Source organism: Marmota marmota, unplaced genomic scaffold (genome assembly GCF_001458135.2).
Source record: "Marmota marmota marmota unplaced genomic scaffold, marMar, whole genome shotgun sequence".
Lineage (NCBI taxonomy): Eukaryota > Metazoa > Chordata > Mammalia > Rodentia > Sciuridae > Marmota > Marmota marmota.
In genome coordinates, this window is record NW_026000221.1 from 20,035,297 (window position 1) to 20,052,930 (window position 17,634).

Consider the following 17,634-nt stretch of genomic DNA (forward strand, 5'->3'; position numbering starts at 1 on the left):
AAGGACAGAAGCCAGGGCTCTGAACACTCATTCTTTCATTCAACAGGTATTTATTGAGAGCCCACATTGCCTCAAAAACTAGTCTAGAATCTAGGCTCTGGGGTCATGGTCATGAACACTCAGGACAGCCCTCTGTTGTACAGAAGACCACAGCTCAAGGAGGTGAAAACTGACCCCCACACTCCTCGGTAAAAGAGACTCCTGGGTCACTGCCCCAGGAACATAGGGACACATGGCAGGAACATAGGGACAGAGACCAGTAAAAATAATGAGTCAAACAGTTTTAGCCCGCTGGGACTCTGGACTGACAAAGATGCCAAACCTCCTAATGCTCTTCCTGGGAGGGAGAGCGGTGTTCGGCTGGCCAAGGGCCAAATCTAAAAATAACGGGATAAACACAGGCTGGCGGGCAGCCGGGTGGCAGCGGACTACTGCGGCCAGGTTCAGGGCTCCGGGGTTGGCCAAGATTGACAGCTGCCGAAAACTACAACTCCCAGGGTGTCCTGCGCCCCGCCCAAGCCGGGCGGTCACGTGACCCGCACTCACGTGGCTGCCCCGCCGGCTCGGGACCCAGCACCGTAGGTAGGTGCTGAGAGGTAGAGGAGGTGGGGGGGTGGGAGGTGGGAGCGTCAGGTTCCCGGGTGCCGGAGTGTCCCCGCCGCGGCCGAGCTCTGATTTCCTGCAGGGTCGGAGCCGGTCTTCGCCGCGCCCAGCCTTTTGTTGCGCCACCCCTGCGCGCCTTAGCCCGGCGGGACTCCACCTAGTCCTAGGCCGGGATCGAGTCCCCCGATCGCCTCCCCAGTTACCCCAAGTGTCCGGCCGGTCTCGCCTCAGGCCTGGGAATCGGCCCCCGCCCCTGACTTACCTCCCAGTGCAGCCCAACCCTCGTATTTCAGGGCTCCAACCCCAGGCTGGACTGAGAACCCACTGGGAATGGGAGCTGAGGGGCCTACTGCATGTAGACATTAGGCTTCTACCTTGACCCTGCCAGCTACCCACCGTGACCTTAGTTTAGTCGCTTTCCCTCCCTCGGCCCTTTTTCCTCTGATCTGGCCCTCTGTTCCATGAGTTAGTGTCAGAGCCTGTCAGTGCCCCCACCCCCTGCTGCTGAAGCCGGCCCAGAACCAGCCCACACTCTTCTCTCTCTTGACTGCAGATTTTGAGTAAAATCTTGAGAAAGAAGAACTTGAGACCAGAGAGGGAAGTAAAAAGAATCTGATACCAGCCCTTTGGGGGAAAAAAAGCAAACCCCTTTCACCAGAGTCAAGCAGGTGAGCTGGAACAATGGAACTGAGTAATTGGAGGGAGGGAGGGAGAGATCTTTGACCAATTCAGAGTCTGCAGAGGGTGGAAACTCTTAGCCTTTGAACTGATCTCCCTGAGGATCTCAGGCTGAGGTCCTGTGGTAGGAGAGGCTGGGCAGATGGTTCAGGGCTGGGGCAGGGGTGCCAAAGGAAAACCTACTGTCTGGAGAGTCAGGAAGCTGCACAGAGCTGTGTGACCTTAGACCAGTCACTCAGTAGACCTCTGTCTGTGGTGTGAACAGGGTCCAGGAGATGGTCTTGGATCTGCCTGGAACTATGCTGGAAGCCTGGGAGCCGCCAAGAACCTGCTGTCACTAGTCACTGCTTTGATTTTTTGCTGAGTTGGTGGCTGGAGGGCAGGTTGCATAAGAGGAAGAAGTCCAGTGGCTTAGACTGATCTTTCTGAATCTGGTGCCAGCAGAGGGATGTTCCCTCTGGGACTGTGTCCCTTGGTTACATTCTTGATGATAGACATCTGAGAACAGCTGAACTTTCCTTCTCATGAGGGGACTGTTCCCAGTCTGTTTGTTCATCATGAGAAAGAGATATTGGGGGTGCTGGGGATGTGGCTCGAGTGGTAGTGCGCTCGCCTGGTATGCATGCGGCCCGGGTTCGATTCTCAGCACCACATACAAACAAAGATGTTGTGTCAGGCGAAAACTAAAAAATAAATATTAAAAAATTATTTAAAAAAAAAAGAAAGAGGTATTGGGCAGCATTTCAAGGGGCCTTATTAACCATTCTAGACCACCAGTGGACTGATAGTATCAGAAGGGTTGGCCCTACAATGGACAGTGTTCAGGTTGTCATTATGAATCTGATCAGTTCATTTCTTTTTTGGGGGGAGGGGAGGTACCAGGGATTGAACTCAGGGGCACTCAACCAATGAGCCACATCCCCAGCCCTATTTTGTATTTTATTTAGAGACAGGGTCTCACTAAGTTGCTAAGCGTCTCGCAGTTTCTGAGTCTGGTTTTGCACTAGCGATCCTCCTGTCTCAGCCTCCCCAGCTGCTGGGATTAGAGGTGTGTACCACCACACCCGACTCAATTCACTTCTTTATGAGTAAGTGGGGTATGTGAAGTGTCACTTCTTTATGACACTTCACATACCTGTAATCCCAAAGATTTGGGAAGATGAGGCAGGAGGATCACAAGTTCAAGGCCAGCCTCAGCAAGTTTGAGGCCAGCCTAGGCAACTTAGTGTGACTCTGCCTCAAAATAAAAAATGGGCTGGGGTTGTGGCTCAGTGGCAGAGCGCTTGCCTAGCACGTGTGAGGCCCTAGGTTCAATCCTCAGCACCACATTAAAATAAATAAATAAAGTAAAGGTATTGTGTCCAACTACAACTAAAAAATACATATTTAAAATAAATAAATAAAAAGGTCTGGAGATGTAGCTCAATGGTAAAGTGCTCCCAAGTTCATTCCCTAGCACAGGGCCAGGATTGGGTGGTGGGAGGGGGTAAAAACAAGATAGCAGAGAATAAAATATAGTTTTGTGTTAATACCCTGGGATCAGGATTCAGCAAGGATAGGAGAAGGAGCTTTTAGCAGATTTTGCAGCCTGGGAGGTAATAAGCCAGAAGCAGCCTTTGGGACAGAATGCTCCTGACTCCCCACTAAGCACTCAGCCCTACCCTTTCTTGCCTTTTTTTTTTTTTGGACAGTCCTAGTTGTTAGGGATTGAACCCAGGGCGCCTCATGCATGCTAAGCACACATTCTCTCACTGAGCTCCATTCCCCAGCCCAGCCTCTGGCCTTGATCTTGCTCTTCCTCCTAGTAGTTGTCCCAGTGCCTGTGCACCTCATTGCTACCTGACCAATGGCACCAGGCCAGTATTTGATGAGTATTCTCTCTGCTTGCTTAGGATTGAGAATCATAGGCATGGTATAGGATGACAAAATGGGAAGGGATATTTCCAAACATAACAGAAGCAATGTTTTGAGGTGCAGAGATTATTAATGGTGATTGAACCCCAGAATGCCCTAAACATGCACTCTACCACTGAGATGCACCCTCAGTCTGGTGACTATTTATTGAGGACTAAGCCCTTACTATTATTAATAGACTCCATAGATGGAAGACTCAGAGGTGAGGCAGATGCAAATGGACAGAAGCTCTAGGGCCAAACAGGCCTAGTTTTGAATCCCGGCTCCTCCACTGACTGCTATGTGACCCAGGGTAGAGTGCTTCATACCTCTGGGATTTGGTTTCCGCTTGGTAAAATAGTGACAGTCGTGTCTAGTCTACTTTTTAGGGCCACATTGACAATTGAATGAGATAATGCATCCCCTAGCCACAGTGGTAATGATCAACAGTGCAATGAAGACCACACATTGAGCCCCCCCAGTTTTGCGGTGTAGCTGAGAAGAGCAGCCCAGGGCTGTGTAATGGCAGCACAAGAGAATGCATGAGTGGTGCTGGGCCCTTGGGTGGCTCCAAGGAAGGCTCAGTGAGTTCTGAAGAAAAGGGGAAGACATGGGCCAGGGTGGCTGGCCAAGAGGGGCTGGGAGCATTCCAAGCATAGGATTAGTAATTATTTTCCTGGGGACACAAATGTGACAGATGTGGGGATCTTGTCTTGTGGCAGAAGTTGAAAATGGCCTGAATTTTGAAGGGCCTTGAAAGCCACACAGAATTTAGGCTGTGGGCCGCAGCGAGGCTTGCTGGGCTATAGTGTATTGAAACACCCACAGTCCTTGGTGAGAGCACCTCGTTTAAGGACGCTGCAGTCTAGAAACAGGCTGGGAAGACAGACGGGTCTGGATTCAGATCCTGCACCACAGATTCCTAGTATATGATCCTGGGTCAGTGATTTGATCTCTCCAAACTTTTTGACCATGAGGTTGTCACGGGATTGAATGAGATAAGATAACATCCATGACACACCCCATGGGGGCCTCTCTCCAGTGCTGACACGTTAGTACTCCTGTCTTTTATGTTTAGGTCTTATTTATTCTACTGCTCTGTAAGGCTGAAACAAGCAAGATTTGTACCTGACATTTCTTTCTTTTTATACTAAGGATTTAACCAAAGGATTTATAAAGTACCAAGCTACATCCCCATCCTTTTTTATTTTTATTTTGAGACAAGATCTCCTTGAGTTGCTTAGGGTCTTGCTGCATTGCTGAGGCTGGCCTTGAACTTGCAATTCCCCTGTCTCAGCCTCACAATTTGCTGGGATTACAAGCATGTGCCTCCACACCTGGCTTGCATCTGACATTTCTATGTCTGCCATCCCACACTGTGGAACCCATTGTGATGTTCTGCGCAGAAGTGCTCCTCAGTTTGAATCCCTGCCATGTTATTTCACCTCTCAGCCTCCCCATCTCAGGATAACAGCAGTACCTGTCTTTGTCCCATCTAGGTTGACAAGAGTCCTTATAAGTTAACAGCTCTGAACAGACATTCCTTCAGCTACCACAGGATGTGGCTGTGAGGTGGAACTTTCCAGATCCCTTGCAGGAAGAAAGAAGGCTGTGGGCCATGGCCCAGGTCAGCATCAACAGTGACTACAGCGAGTGGGGCTCAAGCACAGATGCTGGGGAGCGGGCCCGTCTGCTACAGAGTCCCTGTGTGGACACGGCCCTCAAGAGTGAGGGCGAGGCTTCCCCGGAAGGTCTGGACAGAGGAACCACTTCCACGCTTGGAGCCATCTTCATCGTTGTCAACGCCTGCCTGGGCGCTGGGCTGCTTAACTTCCCAGCAGCCTTCAGCACCGCTGGGGGCGTGGCAGCTGGGGTCACGTTGCAGATGGTGAGTGTGATGCTGGGCAGAGGCGCAGCACAGGTGGGCCCTTTGGATCAGAGACAGTCAGCAGGAGACAATCTGCCCTTCTTCCTTCCCTTACACATGACAGATACTACCCGTCTATTCTAGTACTCTTCACTCAGCCCAAATGAGATAGCAGAAACCTTCCCAACAATCAGATTTGGACATCACCATATTTAATTTTTTAGGCATTCTGTGATTTTCTGGTTATGTTAAAAGAAAGGGGGTGGGGGCTGGGGTCGTAGCTCGGTGGTAGAGCATTTGCATAGCATGTGTGAGGCACTGGGTTCAGTCCTCAGCACCACATTAAAAAATAAATAAATAAAAGGTATTGTGTTCATCTACAACTAAAAAATAATAATAAATAAATAAATAATGATGCCATTAGCTGGGCTCAGGAGGTTCGAAACCTTGAGGTCAGCCTGGGCAACTTAGAAAGACCCTGTCTCAAAATAAAATGTGCTAGCTGGGTGTGGTGGTCCATGCCTGTAATCCCAGCAACTCACGAGGCTGAGACAGGAGGATCACAAATTTGATACCAGCCTCAGCAACTTAATGAGACCTGTCTCAAAATAAAAAGGGCTGGGGATATGGCTCAGTAGTTAAGCACCACTGGGCTCAATCCCCAGGACCAAAAGAAGAAAATAAAAAACAAAGAACCGGGTTATATGAAGCTGTAGCTCAGTGGTAGGGTGCTTACCTAGCATGCATAGGGCTCTAGTTTCAATCCCAGCACCACAAAAATAAAATAAAATAGGACTCTTATCTTTCAATACTACTGAAATATTTACTGGCAAAATGACACATAGCTTGTATTGGCTTCAAAGTAATCCCGAATAGGAAGGGAAATAAAATGTAACAAGATTGTGAATTGGTTATTTTTGAAGCTAAGTAATGGGCACATAAGGGACTTTACTGTTATTTTATTCTGTCTGGTCTGTCTACTTTTGTATGTTTAAAAGTTGTCACAAAACTTTGTTTAAAAAAAAAAAAATCTCCCCTTGGCAACCTCTAGCAATCTATCTATTAAAATTGCCATGCAACCCGAGACCCATTCGCGGAAGCCACTTTGGGCATTGGCCCCTTAAGTGCCCAGGATGCCCTTGGCTGCCAGCTCTTCCCACACCATCTCGCTCTGCCCCTGCCTTAGGGTATGCTGGTTTTCATCATCAGTGGCCTCGTCATCCTGGCCTACTGCTCCCAGGCCAGCAATGAGAGAACCTACCAGGAGGTGGTGTGGGCCGTGTGCGGCAAGCTGACGGGCGTGCTGTGCGAGGTGGCCATCGCCATCTACACCTTTGGCACCTGCATCGCCTTCCTCATTATCATCGGGGACCAGCAGGACAAGAGTGAGGTTCTCCCTGAAGCAACTACCTTGTCTGTCCCCCTCAATCCTGGGGGTGCTGGGGTGGAAGGAAAAGGTGTTGAACATTCATCTAGGAATCCTCTTGCCAGGCTGCTGGGTTCATCAGAGGGAGGTCCTGGGGCCCAGCAGAGCAGGAGGGCCTCACCCTGTGGTGGCCTGGCATGACATTTCCTCTTTCCTCCCTGTGCAGTTATAGCTGTGATGGCAAAGGACCCCGAGGAGGCCAGCGGTGGCCCCTGGTACACAGACCGAAAGTTCACCATCAGCCTCACTGCCTTCCTCTTCATCCTGCCCCTCTCCATCCCCAAGGAGATTGGCTTCCAGAAATATGCCAGGTTTGGAGCCCCGCCCCAGCCTGGGCAGGACAGAAGCTCTGCTTGTGGGCAGTTGGAGACCCTCTGTCTACTGGGCAGCTCCTTCCCTCCATGACAACTCACCTTCTCAGGGAGCAGACGTGGGCCAGGCAGAGTAGACCAAGCTTTGCAGGGTTTCAGGCCCAGGACCTTCTTTTTCTGTCACCACCAAAGGAGACAGTGGCCCTTTGCTTGGATGTGAGATGCAGTTCTAAATGTCCTTATTAAAGACTGGTGACAGCCGGGAGTATGAGGGCAGCTTGTGGACCTGGCCTTGGCTCTCTCTTGGGGGGTAGAATTTGAGTCATTCGCGGTTGTAGGCCTAGCAGCATCTTCCGTGTGGCTCAGTGTGAAGGGAGGAGACTGGCTGCCCTGCTCGGTACCTGACAAGCTGTGGGGTCGAGGCCTTTTCCAGGTGTAAAGGGAAGGCACACTCAGCTCTCCCCATGACCCCCTTCAGTGTCAACCTTCCAGTAATTGAACTCTCACCCTTTACCTTTGGTATCTCCTAATTCTCAAGGACAGGCCCAGAGCATGGCCTGCTGGTAGCCCTTGCCAAGTCTGACCTGCTCAGATTGGAGTTGCAGGAGCACTTGGAGTTCTGTTCTCCACATGATCTCTGAGCCTTGGGGCCAAATGAGTGCATGTCCCAGTGGCCAGAAATGCTGATCAGGTCACTGTTGGCCGTCCAGCTCCCTCCTAGCTGTGGCAGGTCTCCCTGAGACTCATTTCTCAGGCATTTCCTGAGTCTTTGCTTGGCATAGTCCCCCAGTGTTCAGGAGATGCTTGTGGTCCCTAGAGCTGAGGGTGAACCATCCCTACCCACCCAGGAATGGAATCAGATTAAGGGCAGCTGAGGCTCTGGGGAGCAAGAAATCAGTCTCTCCTTCCCGGCAGCTTCCTGAGCGTCGTGGGCACCTGGTACGTCACTGCCATCATTATCATCAAATACATCTGGCCAGATAAAGAGATGACCCCAGGAGACATCCTGACCAGGTGGGTAAGGGCCCCTGGGGAAACACAAGAATAGAAGCTGCCGCTGGGACCCAGGAGGTGCTGGGTCAGGCATTCAGAAGCCACACGGGTGCTCCTTAGCTCATCAGGGATACTTCATCTGTCACTAGGAAGGAGCGAGAGGACCTGGTCTCTTTTTGCTGGAGGGAAGAAGGAGAGCTAGAGGCAGGAGGAGACTCTGCCATGAATATCTAACAGATGAGCTGGCACTAGACCAGGCCCCAGCTTGTGGAAACTGCCAGGTGGAAAGGCACATTTTTCCATCTGTGTTTATCATCTGTATGAGGATGAAGCTGCTTTGTCATTTTTTTTCCCCCAAATTCCCCTTTTAAAGGGGGAAAAAATAAATAAATAGAACAAACCAGAAAAACAAATCCCCAATTCAGGAGCCAGGCATTCTGGCTTTTGGTCCAGGAAGGCCTTTCAGAGCCTCAGTCTGTTGGGCTGGGAAAGGAGATATCTGTTCTTACGTATGGAGGATGCTGTTGGCCAGAGGGGAGGGTGAGTGAAGGAGGGTTGTGCTTGGGCATGGTCGACGGCTCTGAGAGGTTCACGAGCAGCTGCACGCTGTGTTTGTCCACAGGCCGGCTTCCTGGATGGCCGTGTTCAATGCCATGCCCACCATCTGCTTTGGATTTCAGGTGCCAGCTACAAGGTCCCTACTGTCCCCTTAATTCATTCACCACCGGGGCTGTAACCCATGTTACAAACAGAATGGGGGGAATCCTGGGAGGAAAGATAAAGTGGGTGCCCCAGGACTTGTCCTTTGTCCCTGGGGCCTTTGTCCCCAAGGTACATTCCTCCGGAAACTGGGGATGTGGTCATTTCCCCACCATGACCATGCCCTTCACCCGGACAGTGCCACGTGAGCAGTGTGCCCGTCTTCAACAGCATGCGGCAGCCCGAGGTGAAGACTTGGGGTGGGGTTGTGACAGCCGCCATGGTCATAGCCCTGGCTGTCTACATGGGCACAGGTGAGTGCACCCCTCCAAGGACCAGGCTTTGAGTGCTCCCACTCCCCCTCGCGTCCCCACGTCCTCTGGCCCAGCTTTCCTGAGGACAGCCTGCATTTCCAGCACAGCAAGCACCATGTAGAGATTGGCTTGCACTCAGGCTGCCCGGGGGGCATGCACTGTCAAGATGAGAGGGGCATGTCCATGCATCCATTCATCAGTTCCAAGTCAGCCCAATAAGTGCCAGGAGCTGTACTCAGCATGGGGACGCATGGAGAAAGGAAGACCTGGTCCTGCCCCTGCAAGGTGGACAGTGTCATTGGAGAGACAGTTATGTGCGAGTGAATAAGGAATCAGAAGTAGCAAGTGCCATCGTGACAGTGAAACCAAGAAGGAGTGAATGGGACCATGTGGGTGTAGCTTTCACAGAGGGCTCCTCTCTAGGAGGTGGCATTTGGGGAGATCCAAGTGACAAGAAAGTCAAAACATGAAAAGTCAAAGAGGAGCTTCCAGACCCAGGTGCTGCAGAATGCCAGGTCTCTGAGGCAGGGATAGAATGGGGCTCTGTGTAGTTAGGATACAAGAAGTGAGGCAGGTGGCAGGAAATGGGGAGGGGGCAGGTGCTCTGGGGAGGCAGAGAGGAAGCATTTCATGCAGGGGCACTGCTGAGAGGCACGAGGCTCTGGCTGCTGGGTGGGTGGTTTGTATGAGGATTAGGACTGAGAGCCCTAGCGGAAGAACTCTGCCACCCTCCCTTGGAGGGGAGGGCACACACAGCTGCTGGGTCAGAACTGTTCCAGCCTCTTAAGTCACAGCCAGGAGCCAACAGGCAAACTGGCCAAGTCCCTTGTTCTCTTGGGACTCATGTTCTGCCTGGGGAGACAGAAAATACACCAATTAAAAAGACAATTCAGAAGGAGCCAGGATGGGGGGCGCACGCCTGTAATCCCAGCAACTTGGGAGGCTGAGGCAGGAGGATCACAGGTTTCAGGCCAGCATGGACAACTTAGTGAGACCCTTTCTCAATAAATAATAAGGGTGCCAGGCACAGTGGTACACGCCTATAATCCCAGCAGGCTTAGGCAGGAGGATCCTGAGTTCAAAGCCAGCCTCTATAACAGTGAGCCTCTAAGTAATTTAGCGAGCCCCTGTCTCTAAATAAAAATATTAAAAAGGGCTGGGGATGTGGCTCAGTGGTAAAGCATGCCTGGGTTTAATCATCCATGGCCCCCCCACACCCCCAAAAAAAGACAATTCAAAGAGTTGAGTGATGTGAAGAAATAGAACTGGGTGACAGCCAAGTGCCTGGGGTGGGAATGATTGTAGGTCCGCAGGGCAGCATTCCTTCAGCAGGGGACATCTGAACTGAGACCTGAGTGATGAGATGGCAGCGTGAAGACTGAACAGTTAGTGCAGAAGTCTGGGACAGGAATGTGCTGGGCAAGTTCAGAGAAGGGGCATGTGGGGGGCTGGCGGGCCTCCAGCAGAGGATCTGTGAAGGCAGGAGGAGACCTCTGCTCCCAGCTCAACGCCTCCGGGACCCAGGCTAAGCCTCCAGAGCTGCTCCAGCTGCATTTATCAGGAGAGGACACCCGCTACCCTCGCAGGGTGGCCCCAACCTAGCCCCCTTGTCCCTGTGTTACAGGCATCTGTGGCTTCCTGACCTTTGGAGCTGCTGTGGACCCCGATGTGCTCCTGTCCTACCCCTCCGAGGACATGGCTATGGCTGTTGCCCGAGCCTTCATCATCCTGAGTGTGCTCACCTCCTACCCCATCCTGCACTTCTGTGGGCGGTGAGCCCCCTCCCCACGCCACCCAGAACCCCTGGAAGCCCATGGGCTTGTGTGGAACCTGTTCTGGGAAAGGAGAAACTGCAGCCCCTAGAAAGGAATCCATATCTAGGATAGTCCCCCTTCCAAGCTGGGGCTCAGGAGTGGGCTTTGTCCCAGGGTCACCAGAACATTCCGAGTCCTCCAGGAACCACTAACCCTAATCTTTCCTGAGCTTTTAATTATAATTATTTTTTGTAGTTGTGGATGGACAGCATGCCTTTATTTTATTTATTTATTTTTATGCAGTACTGAGGATCAGACCCAGTGCCTCACACTTGCTAGGGAGATGCTCTGCCACTGAGCTAACAGCCCCAGCCCCCCGAAGTGTTCCTTTTAAAGAGAATAATAGTGTCAGTCTCCATGTGATGAAGCAAAGCACTAAGCCCTTCACGGTCACCCTCTCATCCAGCCCCAGGGTGCCCAGGACAGTGTGGGTAAGCCCATCTTAGGCTCACAGATTAGGGCCTTACCCACAATCTTCCCAGTTTATGGTTTGGCTCCTGTGAGCCAGAGGTGGGGGGTTTTGAGCAAGGGTGCCCCTGAACCCCTCCTCCTGTGCACAGGGCGGTGGTCGAGGGCCTGTGGCTGCGCTACCAGGGGATGCCAGTGGAGGAGGACGTGGGGCGGGAGCAGCGGCGGCGAGTGCTGCAGACGCTGGTGTGGTTCCTGCTCACCCTGCTGCTGGCGCTCTTCATCCCTGACATTGGCAAGGTCATCTCAGTCATCGGGGGCCTGGCCGCCTGCTTCATCTTTGTCTTCCCAGGTGCGCACCCCTGGCATCCCTGTCTGATGGCCCTGTAGTACCGACTTCCAAGGACCCTCTGGCCTTAGTGCCCCATGGGCTCCAAACCTGCCAGGGAGGGTCACCCCCAGCTCTTGCACTCTCCCTTGTATTGATGAGAAAATGTGAAGTTCAGAGAGAATACAAACCTTCCCAGAGAGGTTAATGATCTCAACGAATAAGTAACAAGTCTTTTCAAACCCAAGTCAGTGGTGCCAGAGCCTGTACTTCTATGTGTTCTTCCCTATTAGAATCTGGCTGGTTCTGCTCAATACAGCCCAGAGGTCAAAGGGGCGGGGTGTTGGCACCCAGATGTATAGGTAGACACGGGTCTTTTGCAGATCCCTGGGAAACAGCCCTACCTGTTTCTGTGCAGGCAACCTCCTTGAAAGCCCTTCCCACTGCACACACAGCAAGGGAGCTGCTCTCTGCTTAGGTGTGTGCTTGCTTCTTGGCCAGTCCTTAGAAAGCAGAGGCCAGGCTCCAGCCAGGTGTTAAGTCAGGGGGCAGAGGCAGAATTTCTGGGAGAGTAAACTTGACTTTCTCTGCCACCCTCTTGGTAAGAGGGGTCTGGGATGAGGGTAGAGCCTCTGCTTCCTACAAACTCAGAGCCACCTCTTCTCCTCCAGGCCTGTGCCTCATTCAAGCCAAACTCTCTGAGATGGAGGAGGTCAAACCAGCCAGGTAAAGCAGGGCCAGCCTCGGGTCCTCTGGGAGGTGGGGTATGGGAGGCAGGGGGTGGGAGTCAGTAGAAGACAATAAAGAGTCTTTTGCATGCTTTTAAAATCATGGGCTTTTTAAGCTGGGCATGGAGGTGCACACCTGTAATCCCAGCTACTCAGGAAGCTGAGTCAAGAGGATTGCAAGTTCAATGCCAGCCTGAGCAGCTTATCAAGATCCTGTCTCAAAATAAAAGTTTTAAAAAGGGCTAGAGAATAACTCAGAGGACTTAGAAGTGGTGCACTTGTCTAGCATGTGTGAAGCCCTGGATTCAGTCCCCAGCACTACAAAGAAAGAAGGAAGGAAGGTAATTATAGAAAACTTTAAAAATACACACAGGTCTAAAGAAGGAAATGAAAATCACCCTTATTCTCAGTACCAAGTAATAACCCTGTTCTGGTTTTGATACATCTATTTGCAGATGTCTGCATCCCCAGTCCTTTAATTTTTGAGACAGGGTCTTACTAAGTTGCTTATAGCCCCTAGGTTGCTGAGGCTGGCTTTGAACTTGCTATTCCCCTGCATTAGCCTCCCAAGTTCCTGGAATTACAGGCATGTGCCATTGCACCCAGCTTGATTCTTTTCTTAATGAAATGGATCACATCTTATGCAGCTGGCTTTTTTCTGAACATCTTTCCATCAGGAGGCCTATGCTCTAATCCTGGTCCTGCCCTTAGCTTCCTGTGACCAGTCAGTTCATCCATTAGGTGTTGGTCTCCTTATCTGTGGACTAAAGATAATATACCTGGCTGTACACACATGCCTTTTTATGGAAAAGTCCTTGACAAGTCAAAAGTAGAATAAGTAATAAGGGTACCTAACTTCCGTATATATGTAAGTCAGGGGAGTCGTGAACAGGATGACTGACCAGTTCCTTTTCATCCTCTGTTCTTCAGCTGGTGGGCATTGGTCAGTTTTGGAGTCCTCTTGGTCACCCTGGGAGCCTTCATCTTTGGCCAGACCACAGCCAACGCCATCTATGTGGATCTCTTGGCATAACCACTGCCTCCCAGAAAGCACATGGCCTTGACCATTGGACCCAAGAATTCTGTCTTAGAGCTATGGGGCCACCCAAGTCCAACATCATTCCAGCTGGTGGGATGACACCAGACATCCTTTTCCAGGAATACTTCTGGGGCAGAATCAGGCCCCACACCTGTGGACAGTTCAAATTTAGCTCCCTTCCTGCTCCCCAGCCATGGCTGCGCTATGGGTGGTGGCAAGTCTATGTCACAAAGGAACTTCTTTCTCCTAACTCTCAACTTCATACCTGGAACCCCCACGGGTAGAGGATCAGCAGGTACTAGAAGAACCAGTCTGATTTCCCTCTGGAGAAAGACCACATTCGAAGGGCCAGTGTCCTCCTCAGAGCAGCCTGTCCTGAGTGGGGGTTGGGCATATACCCTCAGGCTCAGTGCTTGCTCCAGCCCATCAGCAGCGTGGCCAGTATTGGCTTCTTCTAGGATCTGGCAATTTCCAAAGGTAGAGCTGGAGTCTTACAAACGGGAAGAAATAGGTAGATGCTGGCCTTGTCCATTCCCTCTTGGACCCCTGGTCAGCCTGATGGCCTCTTTCCCATGGCTAATTGGCATTTCCCAAATCTTTAGGGACTGACTTTCTCCAAACCTGATGGTCCAGGTTAAGCACCCTCTCTTCCTCCATCCCCAGGTCTCACCAACTCTAATGTTTACAAATGGCGCCAGCCTGGTTCTGAAGCCAGGGGCCGCCCATGCCACGGTGCTGCGAGTATTCCTCCATTAGCTTTCCCCACGGACAGAGGGTGGGGTATGCTGCTGCTTTTGGATTTCAGGTGGGCCACTCTTTTCAGAAACTCAAGGTGGGTGAGGGAGAAGTCTGGGAACCTTTCAGACCCTCCATGCAGGCTGGGCTGGCCAAGATCCAGGTGAACCTCTGACCTCTTTTTCAGGGATTGCTCCTCTCCTTGCCACTGTTCTGCCCCCTCCCCAAGCCAGCCCTAGTCTGATGTCCCAGAGGACAGTGGGGTTGACATTGGTAGGCCTGGAAGTTTCCCTTGCCAGGTGGATCTTGGATCACTTTCCTTTGTGTAGCTCCATCTCTGATTTATGAACGTGTTTTGTTTTGTTCTGTCATGGGGCATGGGTGCCAAGCCTCTCTCAGCTTCCTCAGCTCCATACATCCTTCACACATGCCCTCAGCAGCCTTTCAGTCACATCAAGGTCACACCTTCATTGTCGCAACATGATTCTCTCCTTCCATATTCCCATTTTGACCTCCTTGGCCCCTCACCCACCCTTGTTCACGGTGGCAACTTCCAGGTACAGAATCAGGCTTCCTCCTTCAGGAATCCCCATATTTCCTTGATCCCTCCTGCCTAAAATCTCTGAACTGGGAGTGAGAGGGGCCCCCACCCGGTAGCTGCCACTCTGGGCAGTCCCACCTAAGCTGCGCAGGCCGGCTGGAGGCTGGTGAGGCTTTGTCCAACCTGAAGACTAGATAAGCTGCCTTTCCATACATCTGCTCTTGAGGCCCATTTCCCTGTCCCCTGGGACCAGCCCCTTCTGCTGCTTGCTTTCGGGCTCCCGCCCAGTGGCAAGCCCCGTCAAGGCTAGGGGGCCAGCCTGCTGGCAGGGCTGAGGTGCCTCCCAGTGCTGCATTTTAGGGTTGGGGGAATAATGTGGGGCCACTGCACGGACATGGGCCAGCCAGGAAGCAGAGCTGGATCTGGCCCCTGGACCTAACCTCAGGAGCCTTCCCTCCCTCCCCGTCAAGGCCTCCCGATGTTTGTTTTGTACTTTGGACACTCTCAAGAGGGAGGACGGTGAATAAAGGGAACTTGTGCTGCGGAGCTGCATCTCCTGTGTCTGGTGCCAGGGCTCAGAGTCTGGGCCATGGGGGGAAGGAGAGGGGGCTGGAGTGAGAGGTGTGGATGGCACTTCTCCATCTGTGACCCCTGTCCCAGGAGTGGCAGCACCACCGTGCGCAGTCTGCCCAGCTGGAACCTGAGTGACTTGGATGCCTCCCTTTTCTTCCAAGATAACTTAAAGAAAGACTTATTTGAAGTTTCACCTGCAGTCACTTGGCCCTGTTGCTTTGGGTCGTGGTGCCCCGGTACTTGGCAGGAGCACACAGCAAAGGAGGCCTGTTCATTTCATGGCAGCTGGAAAAGACTGCGGGGACCTGGGTCTCAATATCCCCTTAATGGGCACACCCACCATTAATGTCCTCCAGCTAGGTCCCACCTCTTAAAGCAAACCACCTTTTTAGATCCATAGGCTGAGGACCAGCACATGGTCCTTTGAAGGACATTCTAGAGCCAAACTAATAGGCTTTACAATTTAGGGGATACAGGAAATCTTCCTGCAGGAGGTAATGTTTGAGTGGGCCCTGAATGATGACTAGCAGTTAACTAAGTGGGGAGAGGTGGGGAGACTCTCCAAGCAGTGGGAACTGCATGTGCAAGGACCCTGAGGTAGGAAGAACATGGCTTGAACTGAGAAGTGGACATTGTAGAGGAGTATTGCCTGGATGTGGGAGCACAGTAGAGATGAGAGTTCTGGGCCTGTCTTCCGTGTCTTCTCCTTTGAGTCAAATCTAGCCATCACCCCCATCACACTCCCCCTCTCTGTTCCAGTCATATTCAAATGAGGGTGAGGGAAGGGATTTGCCCTTTAAGGGGGAAACACATTGGAGGGATTAAAGGGGGATAGAACAGCTTTGGGCCATATTCACCCTTGACTAGGGGGCCAAGAGCTAGAAGTTGGGTTTCACTTTTTCCTCATGAACAGAGGGAAGGAAAGGTTACATCTATGCCAAGGGCAAACTCCAGTGCCAACAGCCAGATTCATCCATTCATATTTGTACATTGTGCTCAAGACATCCCCGCTTTGGTGGGCAAGGTGGTGCACACCTGTAATCCAGTAACTTGGGAGGCTGAGGCAGGAGCATCGTAAGTTTAAGGCCAGCCTCAGCAACTCAGTAAGAACTTCAGCAACTTAGCAAGACCCTGTCTCAAAATTTTTCTTTTTCTTTTAACCAGGGATTGAACCCAGGGGCCCTTCTACCGAACAACATCCATAGCCCTTTTCATATTTTATGTTGAGACAGGGTCTTGCTGAGTTGCTTAGGGCCTTACTAAGTTGCTGAGGCTAACTTTGAACTTGCAATCCTCCTGCCTCAGTCTCTCAAGCCACTGGGATTACAGATGTGCCCAACAAAATAAGTTTCTTTTTAAAGGACTGAGGAGTCAGGGGTGGTGGCACACACCTGTAATTCCAGCAATTCAGGGCCAGCCTCAGCAGCTCAACTCTCTCAGGCTACTCACTGATCTCTGAACAGAAAAGGCAAGCCCAGGAACCTACAGACCCCATGCTACAAACCCCAATATCAGATCTCAGAAGCCTTGGATCTTCTCCCATCACTCTCACATGGAGTGGTGGGGTACACTTTACCTCCAGGCCTGTTTCTGTCTAAAATGGGAATGCCTGGTGACCTCATGAGGGAAAAGGGAGCTAGTGTAGAGAAAGTTCTTGAAACAGAATACAAGTGCTTTATAACTGAAGGCCACATTTAAAAGAAATGTGAAAATTCTTTTCAGGAGGACACACGCTGGGGCTTCCCTGACCACCTGGAGGATCAGGGTGCTTTTCAAACTTTAATGTGCATTCAAGACACAAATTGCCTAGGATCTCCTTAGACTGCAAATTCTGATTCAGTAGGTCTAGCGCGGAGCCTGAGGTCCCTGTGGCTAACACTCCCAGTGAGGGCAGTGCTGTTGTTCTCAGCAGCCCTCTGAGGAGCAGGGGCCTGATGGACAAAGCCAAGTCCTTGGCCTCACTGAGTGAAATCTCAATGATGCCTCTCACACTGCGAGAACTCAGGGAGTTGGTTCACCTCTCCGAACACCATTTAAGTCAGCTTTAAAGTGGGAGTAATGGTTTCCACTTTGCAGAGGTAGATATTGCAAATCCAAGGCATAATAATACATGTGGAAAGCCTGGCAGATGGAAGGAACTACTGTGGACATTTCATTCTACTGGAAGTATGTCAACTGCAATTTCTTCCTTTGGTCAATAGAGGTCGCCTTTGCATAATTTCTGCTTATGGAGGAGGGGAACCTGTCGCTGAAAGGAGATTCCAAACAATTGAGTCACTAGGGCTCCTGGTGATTTGGCTGCTGCTTGGTACATCTGAGCTTTATACTAGGGCAGGGCCACCTCTAAATTATGGCCTCCAGTGTGGTGCAGAACTCAGACCAATCAAATAATCAGATACTAATTGTGTAGGTACATGGGTTAGGTAGATAAAGATATTACAAACCAAGATTTGGTAATGATTCCTTGGTATGATATGATATTCAGACTGGGCGCAGTGATGCACACCTGTAATCCCAGAAACTTGGGAGACCAAGTCTGAGGATTATATGTTCAATGTCAGCCTCAGAAACGTAGTGAGACCCTCAGCCACTCAGCAATACACTGTCTCAAGAGAAAAATGGTTGGGAATGTAGTTCAATGGTAAAATGCCCCTGCGCTCAATATCCAGCACCTGCCCCCAAAA

The 17,634-nt window shown here is 51.2% G+C and overlaps 1 protein-coding gene across 4 annotated transcripts; it reads left to right on the top strand.

Annotated features, from left to right (window-relative positions):
* The first annotated feature begins 431 nt into the window (after positions 1-431).
* Positions 432-14,923, top strand: Slc38a7 (solute carrier family 38 member 7). 4 transcript variants are annotated; one of them, XR_007343440.1, is made up of 13 exons: positions 432-582; positions 1,157-1,271; positions 4,674-5,062; positions 6,228-6,426; positions 6,634-6,778; positions 7,694-7,792; positions 8,394-8,451; positions 8,670-8,784; positions 10,409-10,556; positions 11,159-11,358; positions 12,006-12,060; positions 12,740-12,896; positions 12,993-14,923. XR_007343440.1 is itself a non-coding variant. In XM_048792078.1 (12 exons), exons 3-12 carry the CDS (start codon positions 4,793-4,795, stop codon positions 13,093-13,095), a joined length of 1,392 nt encoding a protein of 463 aa, XP_048648035.1. In that variant the 5' UTR covers positions 433-582; positions 1,157-1,271; positions 4,674-4,792; the 3' UTR covers positions 13,096-14,923. The 4 variants fall into 4 exon arrangements, 3 of the variants coding, with proteins under 3 accessions (XP_048648035.1, XP_048648036.1, XP_015344142.1); XM_048792078.1 differs by lacking the exon at positions 12,740-12,896 and having other exon boundaries at positions 433-582; XM_048792079.1 differs by lacking the exon at positions 12,740-12,896 and having other exon boundaries at positions 576-596.
* Positions 14,924-17,634: the final 2,711 nt, after the last annotated feature.

What these genes read in the sequence shown, in the direction of transcription:
- Slc38a7 (XM_048792078.1), top strand. Translation starts at nt 4,793, where the DNA reads ATGGCCCAGGTCAGCATCAACAGTGACTACAGCGAGTGGGGCTCAAGC. An exon ending in GGCTTCCAGAAATATGCCAG is followed by an intron (nt 6,779 to 7,693) that starts GTTTGGAGCCCC and finishes CCTTCCCGGCAG; the next exon opens with CTTCCTGAGCGTCGTGGGCA. An exon ending in GAGGAGGTCAAACCAGCCAG is followed by an intron (nt 12,061 to 12,992) that starts GTAAAGCAGGGC and finishes TCTGTTCTTCAG; the next exon opens with CTGGTGGGCATTGGTCAGTT.